Consider the following 17,631-nt stretch of genomic DNA (forward strand, 5'->3'; position numbering starts at 1 on the left):
TCTTAAACTGTCTTTATTTCATTTTATTCTTTTGTCTTTCTCTGTTCACTGCAGTGATTTCCACTGCTCTGTCTTCTAGCCCACTGATCTGTTTCTCTTTATCATCTAATCTACTGTTGATACCTTCCAGTGTATTTTTGCTTTCAGTTATTGTATTATTTACCTACATTTGGTAAATAATACCAAGCAAAGGTAAAACCAAACTATGTTTGATTCTTTTTTGTTTTCTTACACTTTGTTAAAAATTTCTAACTTCTCACTCTGTTCATCCAAACTTCTCCTGAGTTCTTTGAACATCTTTACGATCATTACCTTGAACTCTTTATCAGATAGATTGCTTATCTCTGTTTCACTTATTTCTTCTTCTGGGGTTTATCGTCTTTATTAGGAACATATTCTTCTGTCACCTCATTTTGCCTAATTTGCTGTTTTTATTTCTTTGTATTTGGTGGGTTGTCTATATTACCAGACTTGGAAAATTAGCCTTTTATAGGAGATGTCTTATGCTTCCTGGCAGTGCACTCATTCTGGTCACCAGAATTATATGCTCTAGGGTTGCCCTGCTGTTGCTGCAGGCTGACTATGTGGGTAGCCTGGTAGGCATGGCTGGTCCTTGGTCTCATTGGTTACCAAGCCCTGATTTGTGCAGAGGCTGCCAGCTGCTGGTGGGTAGTGCTGGGGTAGGTTGTGGTATAAATCTTGACTACACTGTGTCTCACCTCTCCTACCTGTCTTGTTGTTTTCTTCTTTAAATTTTTTATTTGTAGAAGATATTTTCTGCAAGTCTTATGTTCTTTCTCATCAATAGTTGTTCTTTAAATATCTTATACTTTCAACTGCACAGGCATTTAAGCTTATTTCTCTTGAGTGACCAAAATCCCTGATTTATAGATGAAGAAGAAAACACAGGAAGGTTAAACTATTGCTGAAAATTGCATAGCTAAATAATAGAAGAGTTAAGTTTAGCATTAATCTCATGATTCTCACAACAGTGATTTTTTATAACAAGAATAATAACAGTTATAATTGCTTTAATTTATTGTGTTGTGCCATGTGTTGTACTAATTGCTGTGTATACATTATTATATTTAAGTCTTAAAAATTTTTATGAGATAATTTTTTTAGCCTTCATTTCACAGATAAAGAAGCTGAGACATGAACAGAGAAGTAGCTTGTTTAAATTTGGCTCCACTCAGCTGCCTCTTTTACTTAATGAGTGTTATTTCCTCTTTTAATTTGTATAACTTTGTAGATTGTGCTCAAATATTAGAATTTGAGAACCTCTTATACTATAGCTCAAAGTATTTAGAAAAAGAAATATTTAGGTTTATAATTAGAAGTTGATAAGATATATCTTTCTGAAATTAAAGAGGGAAATACTCGTGATTAAGTGCTTTTTAATTGGTCAGTTATGTAACATAGTTTTATATGTCAGGGAATTTTTCACAGTAATCTTATAACATATATATATATATAATTAATTATCTCATCTTGCCTGGGAAGTAAAGCATAGTGAAGTAAAATAATTTGCCCAAGGAGGCCATTAATAAATAGGGATACTAGAATTTGAACCTTGGTCTTTTGCTTTCAAAAATCTCATTTTTTATAGCAATATTTTAAAATATATTTTTAGGATTCTACTCTAGATGGAGAGTAGTTCAGGCAGAGAGAACAGCTAGGGCAAGTGCCTAAGAATATTACAATGAACATAGAAAACAAAAATCCCTTCTCTCATAGACCATAAATTCTCTGTGTGGGGGACACAATAGACAAAACAAGTAAATAGTTTGTTAGCAAATAAGTGCTAAATAAAAAAAAAATAGGGAAATGGAATAAAGGATGTGTAGAGGGTCATGGAGGTCATACTTTTTGATAAGTTATCCAGGAAAGATCTCTCCATGAAGGTGACATTAAAATAAAGACCTAAAGAGGGAAAGATGACAGTCATTATTATATCTGGGGGGAAGGTGTTCTAGATGGAGGAAGCAACAAGTACAAAGGCTCTGAGGCAGGATAATACTTGATATATTTGATAAAAGGCAAGGAAACTAGTGTGCTAGAATGGAGGGAGGGAAGATGTATGTAGTTGTAAGAGATGACATCAAAGAGGAAATAAAGTCTAGATAGTCTAGGGCCTGTAGGGCATCGTAAGTCTCAAAAGTTTGACTTTTCCTCTTAGTGAGATAAAAAGCCATTTAAAGCATTTGGTATATATAACTTTATTTTAAAATAACCAGCTCTGACTACAGTGCTAATAAATAGAAAGAAAGCAAAGGAAGGAGCAGTGACACCAGTAGGGTGATATCACAACAATCAAGGTGAGAGAGGCTTAGATGAAAGCTGTAGAAGAAGTTAGATGTTGTTGGATTCTGGATATATTATGAAATAATATCAGTAGGACTTGCTCATGAATGTATGTAGGGTGTGAGAGACATACTGAATTACAGATTATTTTTGTATTTTGTTTTAATAACTGGAAGAATGGAATGATTATTTACTCTGATGGGAAATATTATGGCAATGATAGGTTGGCAGGTGAAAATGGGAGTCCGAATAGGATGTGTTATGTTTGCAATGCTTATTAAACATTTAGATGGAAATGTCAAATTGTGTGTGTGTGTGTGTGTGTGTGTGTGTGTGTGTGTGTGTGTGCTGCCATTCAAGGGAGGTGTCCAGGCAGGAATAAGTTTGGTAATTTTTTGGTTTATACATGATTTTTAAATACAAGGGCTAGGTAAGATAAACTTGGGAATGGTACGGACTGAGAAATGAAAAGATCCAAGGAGGGGCCATGACATGTCTAGATATTGGGAAGATGAGGAAGAACAAGCTAATGAAAGTGAAGGGGAGGGCACAGTGAAGGAGGAGAAATGCAAGTGAAGAAAAATGTGATCAACTCTATCAATACTACTGAATATAGGTCAAATAGATGAGAACTGAGCAATTGATCATTAAATGAAACAATGTTGAGGTCATTACTTTCACAGTAACATTTGGACAGCAGTAGAGAGACAGCTTGATTTGAGAAGCTTAAAAAAATGGGAGTTTTTCTTTGTGTGTGTTTTTTTTCTTTTGCGGAAGGGGTGAACAAAATGTGTTTGTACCTAGAGGGAAAAATGGGGTCAAAGAGATACAATTTTGCCTTTCACATTTTTTTTGTCAACTTTGGAGCAATACCCATATGAGTGCTACTGATGATGTCTGAAGTGGAGATGGGTCTTTGATTAGATCACAGATAGTTACAATAAGAAGATGGGACACAATATAGATACAGATAAATCAATAGCTATTGTGGTAGTGTTACAGATTGGTTTCCCTGGGAATCAGACTTGGTGAGATGGAGTTTAGTGTAGATAATAATTTTAAGAAGTGCCTTTGGAATCACCCACCAGAAGGGAAGAGGAAGGAGCAGATGTGGGAAGAGAATAATTTGAGCTGTGATACAGGCCCAGCAACAGCCCCAGCTAACACTAAGTATGATGTCAAAAGCTAGAATGGCTTGCCAGTATTGTCTGGAGTTGGGCTGAGGTGGTCAGTGCTCTTATCGAGCAACTGTTGGATGTTGGCTGTTGTGCTACCCAAGGAAGGGATATAACCTCAGATGAGCTGATTCTCTGTAGCAAAGGCAGTCCCTGAGGGAGCTGAAAGTTGGAAGCTGTCTGTCAATGTAACTCCCAACAGTTCAGACAAGTCCTTCACGGAAGGGAAATATGTGGCACACACTGCAGTGCCCCCATAGATGGAATACATGCATGCAGTTTTTAGAATACTTCTATTTTCTTCAGGAATTATAAGGAGAGAAGTGGGGGAAGGGGCAGGAGGTTGTTTTGAAAGAGAGTAATTGTAAACTTATTGTCTAGAGGATTAAGAGAAAATGGACTCCATAAATGTACTGGAATTACCAGGCAAAACAAAGGGCTTGTCTGAGATTAATGGTCATAAATTTAGAGCAAGACTAGTCATCATTGTTGATGTTTTATCCACTCACATTCCCTTACCCAGAACAGAATAGGAAGACAGTTCAATTTAACCAAAGTTGAAGTTGTACTTGAATAAAATGGAAGGAGAAAGGGGTAAGGAGTCATGGTTGTAGATCAGGAAGTGATTATCTATTTAAATATTATAAAATGAAAAATAGCTGAAGAGGATAGTTGGGCTGAAAATTTTGAGAGACAATAAAAAGATCTAATAGTTTTAGGAATTAATGTGTGTACTAAATGACTTGCTGGTTTTACTAAGTGACACACAGGCCCCATCTCTATTGGTCTATAATACTCAAACTCCCTATACATGCTCTATTACTTCCGTTGTATATATAAGTTTCTAATGCTTAGCCTTATAATTTCCTGAGAATGAATTAAGACTAATTTGAGTTTGGAAAAATTGTAAACTTAGAAGCAAGCAAATAAGGATTATTTATGTAATTGTTTACCCAGAGTGGAGAAAATTAAGTCAAATGTACAAAACCCTCTGCCAGGGTTCATAGACTATCATCACATTAGTTAAAAAAATTTATATACAACTTTAACATTTGAGATTATTTCACCATATATATTATTCACAGTTGAAGTAGCTTTTTATAACATACATCAAGATACCAAAGAAAGGGCCTAAAATCAAAAACATTTTTATCACATTCTTTGGATAATTTATCTCTTTACAAAAGCATTTGCAATTTACTATTTCACTTATAATGTAGTTAAAATCATCTTTTTCAAAGCACACATACACAGGTGTGCTTTGGTTTCCTCTTAATCAGTGAACATTTTGGCTGGATGATTTGGGTTTGATAATACGTAAAGTGAAAATTGTAATCCATAGCAAGAGATTACTGACCTGTTAGATATAACCAAAGAAAGAATGGGAATGAGGAAAATTTCTTTATTATAAAATCTACAGGTCTCTTGTAGATTTACCTCACCATGTCTCCAACTGTATCTTAATTCAATTCTTATCTCCGTGTAATAGATGGGACTGTATTTTTTGAGATACCTCTAATTAGCTCCATTGATATTCTCAAAAGACTAATTTTATTAAATAATATACATTTTCAAAAGGTGATATGCTGTCCCATTTACAGATGACTTATAACAAATATATTAAAGAATTACTTCATGTGATATAATAGGAAAATGTTTTTAAAAATCACATTGATCAACATATTCTAAATTAAGAGTATCAGAACAACTCTAGATTAAAAACATGCTAGTTCCCAAAATGAATTTGTCATCTTGGATGCCCAAATCCTTATTGGCTGTGAGTTTTTATTCTTATTACTTAACCTTAGTGAATGACAGTGTCCTCATCAATAACTGGGGATAATAAGCCCTGCCCAATCTGCTTACAAATTGATCACAAGCTCATGAACTCACACTTGCCAATAAAAACCCACAAAGCTTCATGTTTCTATGGCTTTTGGTCAAGGTACCATTCAATAATCAAATTTTTATTTTAAATTTTATTTTAGTTTAATTTTAAACTATTATTAAGAATCTTGCTTGTTGTAGAGTATCTTATGAAAGACTTTTCGTGCAAATAGCTATGTATTAAAATGCTAATTTAATTATCTCTCAAAATAAATGTATGAATTATTTTATCAATTTTTCACTAATTTTCTCATCTCTATATCTGTCAGAAAATGATTTTTAATAATAGGTGCTTATGAAGATTATTTTTAAATTCCTAAAACCAACTATTGGTTGGTTTTAACTTCCAAATATTGAATTGCTTATTTCCTAATACATTTTTTAAAAACAACCACATTGAGTTTGATTTGCCAACTCACTACTTATTAACTGTATGACCAAAGTCAAGTGTTTATTTGCTTTTCACATACATTTAGGAATCTTTAAAACAGAGAAATTACTATTTCATTTCCAGGAAACTTGGCATATAGTAGTATGCTAGTAGCTAGTGTAATTATTATCCATCCATTCTTTTATTTGCCCTTATATTTTTAACATTTTACAATGTCAAAGATAGTTTCTGAATGAGGTCTGACCAATTTTTATTACAGGATATTTACATTGGATACACAAAAAATCTGACAATAATCTGAATTATCTTGATGATAATAACAGGAACAAGAACAAAACTGACGAAAGACTTCAATATGCAATCTATCAGTCATTTTTGTAGAAATCGTAGAAGTTAAATCCATGAGTCCCCTCAGATATATCACTCATCTTAGTTCCTCAATCTTAACAATCTTACATATGAATCTGATACTCCAAAGTTAGTAATATTTAATAAAGCTTGTGTCTGACACCTGGTCTAAAGTGTTTTGCCTTTTTCAATGGTTTCACTTTTTGTAAAAATTCAAACTCAACTTTAAGAATTTTTGAATTCATAATGAATTATCTCTATAGTCATAGCACTTTTAACATTAGAGAATCAATTGAGCATGCCTGGAGCATTGACAGTCTAAAACTTACAGCCCCACCTATAGGGTGAATGTATAACTGAGTGCAATTCAAAATGATCACCCCATTTCCATTCCTTCTTCCAAATGCATGACTCCCATAAGCCAAGGATTGCCATTTATTTGGAACAGATCTAAGACTAGGAAATTAAAAACCAGAAGAAAGGTGAACCTCAGCACTTCATTCCTAATTATATAAGATTTATCTTCTTGCCTTGACCATTTTCCCTCACTTCTCCCCAATAATTAACCAATCTCTTATATTTAGCATACATAATCGTAAAATTAGTATCCAAAACCCCTGTCACTCTCCAACACTTTAAAATAATTCACCATTCTAGGGAATAATTTCTGAAATATTTTTACGTGTGTGTGTGTGTGTGTGTGTGTGTGTGTGTGTGTGTGTGTAGCTCACACTACACCTACTTAAAGTGTTTCAGTGGGTGAAGAACCTTTCTAATTGACTTGAAAAGTTGCTCAGCCTACTATACCACCCACTGTGATCTTTATGAAGTCTTGCAGAAGAAATCCCTCTTGAACCTTAATATCCAGCGACACTGTACTTCTCCTGAGTTACTAGAAAGTTTTGATCTTAAAATAATCATGAATTATAAGACTGGGGACATATGCATGTTTGTTTTGACCCTCTTAAGTTTATGAGTCAAATTTTATGGCCAACTTCCAATAATTTACAAAAGAAGTCTATGACATATTTTCTTAAGTCCTCATGTTATGCTACAGGATTTTTGCCATACCTATTTTGCCTTCACCTGGAATTTGTCAACTACCAATTTTATATTTTGTATTATATACATATATATCTAAGCTACCCCAAACCCTTTGTGGAATAATGAAGGAAAGAAAAGAAAAGATGGAAAACAGAAAAGCAGGCAGGTAGACAAGAAGGTTTGAGGAAGGAAGGAAGGAAGGAAGGAACCCAAAGTGTATGTGCAGTGTATGTATGTGTATGTGTTGGTGTGCATATGTTTGCAACATACATTTAGGGGAATGGCATGTAGTGCTATATGGTACATGCCCATGGTATGTACTAGTTACCCATAAGTATGGCTGTGACAAGCTGAAGCAGTGATGGTTTGGGCTCATGCATCTATTTGGTGGCATAGGCTCATCTGAGCTGGGTCTATGGACAGTTGGTCCAAGTAAGTATGATTAGTTCATTTATATACATCCTTCCTTTACAGCTATTCTGTATCATCAGTACCTAACATAGTATTTGGTGTATAGTTTGCATTGAAAAAAATATTTGTTAAATGAATAAAGGAAATGATTTGTCTTATGTATGGTCAATATGCTTCCAATCACACATTCTAACTCTATATTCTGTCATGTGAGTCTCTCAGTCACATCATTAATTGTATACCTCTTTTTCTTTGTATGGTTTACCTAGGATGAATAGGTGTAATAATTCTGTAAGCCACAGTTCTAGTTAAAGCTCCACTCTCAAACTCTGCATGAGTTTCTGAACTTGGAAAAAGGGTCAGAGAAAAGACAAGGCCTGAGGCCCTGTGATTCTTGATCATAAACTTTCTCCTCCAGATTATTACTTGTCCGTTTGTCCATGTGTTTTATACTAAGTCCAGAAAGAAGTTTACTTCAGTTTATACTTTGAAACTGAATTTTAGAGTCCTTGTATTAAGATTTTTATTTTTACTCATTTTTTTCCCTTAAAGATCAAAAATAGAACATAGGAACAGGTATTTTTTCCCTTCTGTAGGTGACAAAAAATAATCAAAGTCACATCCATAAAATCTCTTGTTCTCTTTATTTTCATTTCTCTCCTAGATATAATAGAATGCTTACTAAAATAATGTGATAAGCACTCAAACTAAGTTCTATGATGAGTACCTCCAAAGAAACCAACTGCTTTCTGTTCACACTGAGATCAAAATAACTGGCTGTATTTTTACTCAGACTATTCTCTCTAGTTGCCATCCCCACTCCAACCAAGAATTTTTTCACATCAGTCTGGTCTCAGATCAACCAGAATCTTGCCTGACACGAGGACCACTTTTACATTATAAATAATAGTGTTTTACCCTTTTTCTTTTTCCTAAGAGGAAGGATTTAAATGAGGAAAACACACTCTCCTTCAAAGTGCAGGCTTCTTTTTAGTATTTCTCTATATGTCTTTATGAAAAAAAAAATCTATTCACAGTTGAAAAAAATCCATTTACCTTTGTACTGCTGGTGCTATAGCTCCTAGGAAATAATGACACAGAGAAAATTCCATGAGAAAATGTTAATTGTACCTGTATTAACTGATGATACAAAATAAAGCAATTAGAGCTGTGTTATCTTTTGGGTCATTGTGATCTCAAAACACAATTCAGGTCATAATTATTGTATAATCTTCTTTTCTTTTTTTGTGTCTAATTTCTAGGCCATGCTTGTACTTCAATTTATCAGAAATAGGCCTTCATTTAGGACTGTTTGCTATTAAAATATTTTTTAGCTACCATAGGTTGATTTGAAATATAATAAGCACAATATAAACTTGTAGTAAATGTATTGGAAGCTATATATATACTTTTCAGAAAACATTTAAGAAACTCAGTTAAAATAAATTGATATCCAAATTGCTTTTCAGAATTTATAAATTCAATGAAGATGAAAAGAGGACAATAAAACCATATAATCTCTAAAGAGATATAACAGCCCCACTGCAACCACTGCCTCACTGTGCTGTGTTTCTAAGAGTAGTCAAAGGAAGTCAAATGGGAAACCTTGTCATGCTTTGTTATCAGACTGAGGTCATTTGTTGGAAAAAAAGGCAGCCTCTATCTCTAAAGGTCAATGCACATTAGTTTAAAGCCATGAATCATATAAATTTGAAAACGAATGAACTTGACTTTTATTAGAAGTTAGTGTGTATGTTTTTCAAGCCACCAAAAAAAGTAAAAATAGAATTATTCTTTCTCTTTTGTATTGTCACTTTATCTATTATTTATATTAACTATTAGACACTTAACTACAGTGAAATGCAGAATTGTGTGTAAATTCCTAAACACTTTCTTCAATAATGAATTCCTCTCTTTTTATTCATTATGCCCTTACTGTTTATTAGTCCTTAATGACTTTGAATGTATTTTAAAAGGTTTGATTGTAAATTCAGCAAATAAGTAAATTGTAACCCATATCTCAAAAAAAATAAGTTATACGATCCCTCTTATAATATTAAAGTTAATGATTTATCTCTTTCATATCCATTCAGTATATTTTCTTAACTGCTTACTTTCATCATTCGTCAGTTTAACAGACATTAAATTTTAAGATCTACATTGTATTATTATGAAATATACTATTTTAGCATGAAATGATGAAAAGTTTGAAAAAAATCTCTTTTATGATTGGTAAATAATGACAGGAAAGGCAGAACATTTTCAAGAAGCATTTCTCACCAGGAGAATATGGTTTTACAAACTGGGAATTCTGGGACAATGTTTATTTACAAAAATATTGAACTCCTACCATTTCCAAGAAACTAAGAATCATTTCTTTGACCAGCCTAGCCCAATAAAAAAGGAAAGGTACATATGTATTGAGTTATGAATAGATTAATAAATGATAAATGAAATATAAATAATGCCTATCATTCTTTTTTTAAGGCCACTTTATTTTTAGGAAAATATTTTAAATTGTGCAAATGCAACATAATTTAAGGGAAGACAATTGAACCCCAATCCTTCATACATACAAGTGAGTGTTTTGATAACTATAATACTTCTAGAATAATCAAAATGGATGAGTATAATTAATTTGTACACACTATTCCAGGCTTCCATAAAATAAAAGTAACATGATTTTTTAAACTTACATTTATAGAAAAGAACACCTTATATCTTCATTATGTTTTGCTTGAGTGCACAAGTCTTTCTAATTTGGCAAATTCATGCTTGGCTTTACACACCGTTCCTAGCACGACAGATAATGAAGCAGCAGGTTGGACGCCAGGCACTCCAACCACTTCTATTTCTGTTCTTACTGTGTATCAGTGGGTTCAATTGGTGGTAGAAAAATTAATATGCAGAAAGTATTATAAAGATGTAAAATAACTACTTAATGAGTTATAAAGGTATTGTTTAATTTATTCCTACACTGGCAACTTGTATGCAGTATACACAGAAATTAGGAGTGTACATATAATCTGAAAATTGTGGTATTTAAAATTGGATGGTAGAGATTTATTGTCAAAGCCTTCCTATCACTGCTTGACAAACAAAAAGAAACCTTCACTGAATAATGATAGAAAAGTATGTACAAGTTACAAAATAGTAATTCTTTAAGCTCCTTTTTGCCTTGCATCTAAATGCTGTGTTATGTTGACAGATCTGGGAAATTTTAGTGGCCGGACAAGAAGTGCAGTCTCTGTGAGGGAAGGCCAGGGGGTTGTTCTGATGTGCTCTCCTCCGCCTCATTCACCAGGTACAGTCGGATCCCATTCTATATTGCTGCTGCTCTCTTTTACTATATGCTCATTCTTTTAGACAGGGTATTGACTGGGGAACATTCAGGTGAAATGTGCATGGTTTTTGTGACATGTATCAGAGTACCAGATGAGTAATTAAAGACCATAGAGTCTAAATGCCATTGGGCAGGAGACTTAGCTCCTGTGATAAGATTGTTTCATTGTCTTTCTAAGTGTTGACTGTCCTGGTTATGTCTCTGCCTGCCACCAGTGAGGAATATACTGCTTGGAGTACAAGGAAAGTGATAAGCTGAAAGAGTAAAAACTATTCAAAATTATTTGTAATGTCAGAGTTGAGTTAACTAAATACCACTGTGCATCTTGTTTCAGAAGATAAGCTGGAAACTGGGTTGTTTATGGTGTAGTTTTTCACACTGGAACAAAAACTGCTAAGAAATTTTTTTGTTCATACAAAACTATAATTTACTTGTTCTTTTCTTGCTACTTGAGTTTTTTTTGTAAAAGTCATGGTAATAGGTAAGTACTTCTTGGGGTTTGGAGTAACAGAATAGTAAACAGTGCTCAGGTTAATTATCTTACCTTTTGCTAACTCACAGAAAAATATACCCATTATGTTTGAGTCCTATAATTTGAGATGAGTGCCTCTTTGTACCTCAGTATAGTTTTCCTATAATACAATTTAAGAAAGGACAGCATCAATTAGAGAGAGAGAGAGAGAGAGAGAATCAAACATCTATTTCTACCTGAGAAATTATGAAGATTTTAGAGTTAACAACTGTAAACAGAATTCAGGATCCTGGTAACTCAACCAATTTTTCTTCTTTGTTTAGCGTGAAAGCAAGCCATATTTGTTTCTAGGTTGTATTATTAGTGTAGTGTTTGGGCTCAGTTTTGTTCTACCATAGATAATCCTTATCATAAATTATGATTAGACCTCAATCAGTTTTCTTAAAATTTCTCATCTTTATCTTACCCTCCTAACTTTCTTTTTAATTGAAAGAAAAGTAAACTATGTTTCAACAGGAAAATATTTTTGAAAACATTCTGCTTTGAAACTCAGAGGAATCACTATGAGGAATAATTTCTGAGTTGTACCAACCTAATTCTTATATGTCAATTCAGTCACTCCAATCCTTTTGTGAGCAGTTTCAGAAAACATATCTAGTCTTACCTATATGTTTTACCTTTTTTTTTTTTTTTTTTTTGCGGTACGCGGGCCTCTCACTGTTGTGGCCTCTCCCGTTACGGAGCACAGGCTCCGGACGTGCAGGCTCAGTGGCCATGGTTCACGGGCCCAGCCGCTCCACGGCATGTGGGATCTTCCCGGACCGGGGCACAAACCCGTGTCCCCTGCATCGGCAGGCGGACTCTCAACCACTGCGCCACCAGGGAAGCCCTGTTTCACCTTTTTAAAAAGGATTTTAGTAGGTTTAGGAGACTCCTATAGAATTAATACATGTTATGTCTAATGTTGGGTCATTAGATTTGTTTGAAGAGAAGTATTAGATAAATAAGTGTTAGAGAGAAAAAAAAAAAAAGAGGGGAAGATGGAGGAGGGGGAGGAGAGAAAGGAGGAGGAGAAGAAGGAGGATGAGAAAGCAACAGGCTCTACAGAGGATGAAGCTGTTCATCACCAGGCTTACAGGGGTTAACAATATGAAGTGACCCCTGTGGAGAACAAGTAAGATTTTTCTGAGGTACAATCTATATTGCAAGGCTGTTGGAACATGTGTTAAAAAATGAAATGAGAGAGGATAATATAAGAAACAAAGCTGCAAGATTACACATAGACAAATTATCCAATTGGCAGAGAAAACTATATACAGAAGCTTTCTAATGGGAAAAAATAGTATAGTGAATTGCATACATGATAAGCATAAGATAAGAATATGTATTAATAATTGATTAAATAAATAAAAATGCAATATCTGATTGAGATCAACAAGAATAAAGTCGGCAAGAGCAAAGCCAGCTGATTGCTATTGTATATGTCATAAGAAATATTAGACTGATTATATAATTTAAAATTGTAGGAGAGGTTATATTCTACCAGATACTCATGTTGAAGTGTTATGCCAAATGACCTACTCAAACATCAGTGTTAGCACAGCAAAGTTTTGGGGGACACATGCATGACACAGAATAACAGGAGTAGCTCAGCATCTAGACCAATGTTTAACACTTACCAGATGGGTAATTATCCTCTGATCAGCCAAATCCTATAGCATATCTTTAGCTTTTTTGTTGAACATGGCATTTACATTCTGGCTCCAATTGAAATCCCTGAAGACATGGTTCCCACTGCAGCTCTTTAAAGTTATGACTGTTTATTCTACCAAATTGTATGTGCCATTCAGTGTGAGATTGGAACATATACCCTCCCTTCTCCTCATTGCCCATTCTCCTTTCTTCCTCCTTACAAAAAAAGACCCCTCAATTTTTAAAATTTCAAGTCATCAAACTCTACACTTTCTTGTTGCTGTCATTCTTCTTCATTTCCTGAAGATTTTACCTTCTTTTCTTCATTCCCATGGTCTTGTTTTACAACCAATCTCAGCCACTTATCTGTTATTACCAACACCTACAATCTCATAATTACCTCATTTGCAAGCATCTATTCTCTGAGTAGCATGAACTATCTTCTGCACACTGCTTATAGTACCCTGATTCCAGGAATCCTTTAACCTCATTGAAATCTACAAATCATTGATCCTACCTCCTTTTCACCCTTCTTCCCCTCCTTTGATCCTTACTTTTCTCCTTCAATCATTATCATTTTCTTGCATACAGGCTTGCTTTCTTCATCTCTCTTTGCTTCATCACACTGACTCGACAGTCAGCAAAGCCCTGATCCCGATGTAAATCCACTTTTCAGCCTACTGCATGCCTGAAACTACTCAGCTTAATATGACTGTAGAAAAAATAGAGAGTTATGCAGACTAGTCTAAATCTAAAATACAAACTATGAATTTCAAGTGCGCTTATGATGACCAGAAATTAAGGGGGAAAAAAAACCAAACCTAGTCCTTTCACTGTAATTTTGTCAAACTTTCAATGTCTCCCATCATTCAATTTTTCTCCCATCCTCATTTTCAGCTGATAACCATTTCATTGTAAAAGGAAAGCGATTAGAAGATAACTTCCACAAGCCTTCATCACCAAGTCACACACTCATTAACATGTGTATTCACACTCTAACTTCTCTTTTTTAGTATAGATGCATTGCTGTGCTTCTAAGGCCAATCCCTCAACTTGTGCACTGTAGTTCATCCTTTTTTATCTACTTAAAGAATCGCTTCAGTAATTCTCTTTCCTCTCTTCTACATTTTTACCAGAGATTGTTTACTTTCTTCTGCGTCATTCCCAACAGGGTGCAACCATACTGTCCCCTACTTCATCTAAAGACAAAACAAAGCAAAGCAAACGTCTCCTGACTCCTGTCCTCTTTCAGCTACTACCTCATTTTCCTGCTCCTCTCCATAGCGAACTCTTCAAAAGCTCTGTCTGTACATGCACTATCCAATTTAACTCCAGTGCGGTCTCTCTGTCTCTTTCTGTCTCTCTGCCCTCTTTCTCTGTCTTTTTCTTTATATTTTTAACAGATTTATTGAGATCCAATTTATATCCCAGGGAATTCACCTAGTTTAAGTGTACAGGTCAATGAGTTTTCATATATTTAATACAGTTGTGTCACTATCACCACAATCCAGTCTTAGAACTTCCATTATTTCACAAAGGCATGTCTGCCCATGTCCCCAATAACTGATCTATTTTCTGTCTCTATAGTTTTACGTTTTCTAAAAATTTTATTTTACTGGAATCATACAATGTGCAGCCACGTGTGTGTGTGTGAGTTTGGCTTCTTTTATTTGGCTTAATGTTTCTTTACGTTTCATCCGTATTGTGGCATTTATCAGTAGTTTGTTACTTTATATTGCTGAACAGTATTCCATTGTGCAGATATGCCCCATTCTGTTTATCCATTCCTCAGTTGATGGCATTTGGCTTATTTTCAGTTTTCATGTTGGTCACTCTTTGCTTTATAAAATACTTTCTTGCAAGATTCCACACACTCTTGCTTTCCCCTTACCTTACTTCGTAATCCCCTATGCTGACTTTGCCCCATTTTCTCAAACTCTTAATCTTGCAGTCCCCCAAGTAAGTGCTTGTCTTTGAACTTCTTTCCTTAATATACCCTCACTCCCTTAGGTTTCACCTCACAATGATCTTTAAGTACTGACATCTCCCAAACATATGTTTCCAACCAGGAATCTGGGTTGTATATTTAACTGTCTATTCAAAATTTCCATTTGGATGGCTAACAGGCACCTCAAGCTTAACCATGACTAAAACTAAACTCCTGGTTATATCTTCCCCAAATCTGAGGTCTTTTCCACCTCAATTAATGGCAATTTCATTTCTTACAATTCATCAGCCTTAGAGTCATTCTTAACTTCTCACTTTCTCTCACACCTCACATAGAAACCATCAGTTTTATTGGCCCTACTTGAAATTTTATCCAAAATCTGACCATTTTTTATACCCTCCACTGATAGTTCTCTAGTATAAACTACCATCATTTCTTACCTGGGTTTTTGCAGTAGCCTCTTAACTAAGCTCCCTCATTTTGCCTTTACCTTTTTTCAATCTATTCTCAACATACTAGCTAAGAGTGATTCCTTAAAACTAATTTGTATCATGTCACCCCTCTGCCTAAAACTCTCCAAAAACTTCTGCTAAAGACTGAAGTGAGTTACCCCAAAATTCATATGAAGCCCCAACTCGCAGTGTGATGGTATTTGGGAAGTAACTAGGTGTATAGAAAGCCCTGAGGGTGGGATCCTCATAATGGGATTAGTGCCCTTATAAGAAGAGATATTAGAGAGCTCACTCTTTCTCTCCTCATTATGACAACATAGTGAGACAATGGCCATGTGCAAGTCAGGAAGCAAGCTCTCACCAGAAACCAACTATGCTGACACCCTGATCTCAGACTTCTAGCCTCCAGCATCGTGAGAAAACAAATTTCTGTTGTTTAAGACACCCAGTCTGTGGTATTTTGTTATGGCACCCCAAGCTGTCTAATACACCATTTTATTCAGAGTCAAAGCCAAAGTCTTTACAGTGGGTTAGAGAGTCCTTACCATTTGACTCCATGTAATCTCTCTGACCTTATCTACTATTCTCCCTCCTATTTTTTCACATGTAGTCGTGGTCTCCCTGATGCTCCACAAGTAACTACACATGGTCCTGCCTCAAAGCCTTTTCAGTTGCTATTCCCTGTGCCTGATCCCTCTTATGCTTGGCATATGAATGTCTCCCTCACATTCATATCTTCCTTCAAATTTTACATTCTTGGTAAAACAGTTTCCTGATTTTCCTCTTTTGATATTGCACCTCCACAATTCCTTTCCTCTTCCTCCACTTTCTTTCTCTCCATAATGCTCATCACTTTCAATATACTGCACAATTTTACTTACTCATTTATTCACTGTCTCCTTGATTTAGAATGTAAATTCCATGAGGACAGAATTTTTGTAGTTTTTGTTCAGAGTTGAACTCCATACCTAGAACAGTGCCTCACACAGAGTAGGAGCTCAAAAATTATTTGTTGAGTAAATATATGCATAACATTCATAAATAAGTTAGCCAAGGATTTTAACCCATACATAACTCTCAGAAACCTTGAGAAAGAAATCATAAACAAGAAGAAGTAAATATAGATCAGCCATGTATTCAATAGTAAGAAAACTTTTCTTACCATTCATCTTTTTCTCGATTGATGCTGTGAATTGTAGAACAGATAAATGAAACATGATTCACATCATCAGTATGGAAGAATAAAATGGAACATTTTATATTTTTGTCAAAAGAACAAACTGTAACCTGAATGATTGGATTTATTAGTTGAGATCACAATCACACTGTGAAATAGTGAATTAATCTTAATGCTTTGCTTAATCAATTAAAAGGAGAACTTTGAAAATGTCTTGGGGAAGTCAAGTCAAAAATTCTTGCTGAAGAGGCAGGGTGAGTGTAGAAAGAATAAGCCAGGTCTACTCAGTGAGAGAGGCCTTGTGATTGCATCCCTGGTCTGGTGCCAGTTAGCAACAGCCTCTACAACTGCCTTTGTTTTGGTGGGATGCAACTGTGCACTGTGAAATGAGTAAATACCCTGAGATGTACTAGAATCTGAGACCCAAATTTCTGTCAAGTCCAAATAGCCATGTAGATCAGCACAGCATACCTGGTTAACTGATGCTTGATTCTGCTTTGTTCCCCACTCTTATTTTACTTCCTTCTTTCAAATCATAATTAGTTTATTATTTTATTTTATCAGAGCTTTATTAAGTGAAGTAAAGTGTTGGAAGTAAAAGTTTCCTAATATTTTTATCTCCTCTAGTAGATTATATGTTCCTTAAGAGTATGAAACTTTCCACCTCATATTTGTATCTCTAATATTTAGTGCACTACCTGACATTTAGTAAGTATTCAGTAAATGCATGTTCAATAACTGAATAAATGTGCTGATTCTAACAAGAGTTTTATAAGGCTTTAGACAGTTTCTATTAGCCTCCTGTGATTAGTTTATCATAACCAACTCACATTTATGACAGATATTTGGGTCACATAATATCATATTCAAATATTATTACAAAGTATAACAGTTACTAAGATTTAGTAGCAACTATATGAAATTGTAAATAGTTTATACATCAAAGAAGATTAAATAATATTCAGAAATAGCCCCAAAATCCATTTA

General features: G+C 34.6%; 1 protein-coding gene across 3 annotated transcripts in view; it reads left to right on the top strand.

The window, feature by feature from the left end:
* CNTN5 (contactin 5) overlaps window positions 1-17,631 on the top strand; it is a gene marked incomplete at its 3' end in the record, with an annotated part of 796,845 nt that overhangs the window by 370,042 nt on the left and 409,172 nt on the right. For 2 of the 3 annotated variants that reach the window (XM_079928800.1, XM_079928801.1), the window contains one exon: window positions 10,769-10,864. The exons of the other annotated variant lie outside the window; for it this stretch is intronic. In XM_079928800.1, coding sequence (XP_079784926.1) covers window positions 10,769-10,864 — 96 coding nt within the window. The remainder of the gene's footprint in view (window positions 1-10,768; window positions 10,865-17,631) is intronic. 3 annotated transcript variants of the gene reach the window in all.

Source organism: Stenella coeruleoalba (genome assembly GCF_951394435.1).
Source record: "Stenella coeruleoalba genome assembly, chromosome: 8".
Taxonomy (NCBI): Eukaryota; Metazoa; Chordata; class Mammalia; order Artiodactyla; family Delphinidae; genus Stenella; species Stenella coeruleoalba.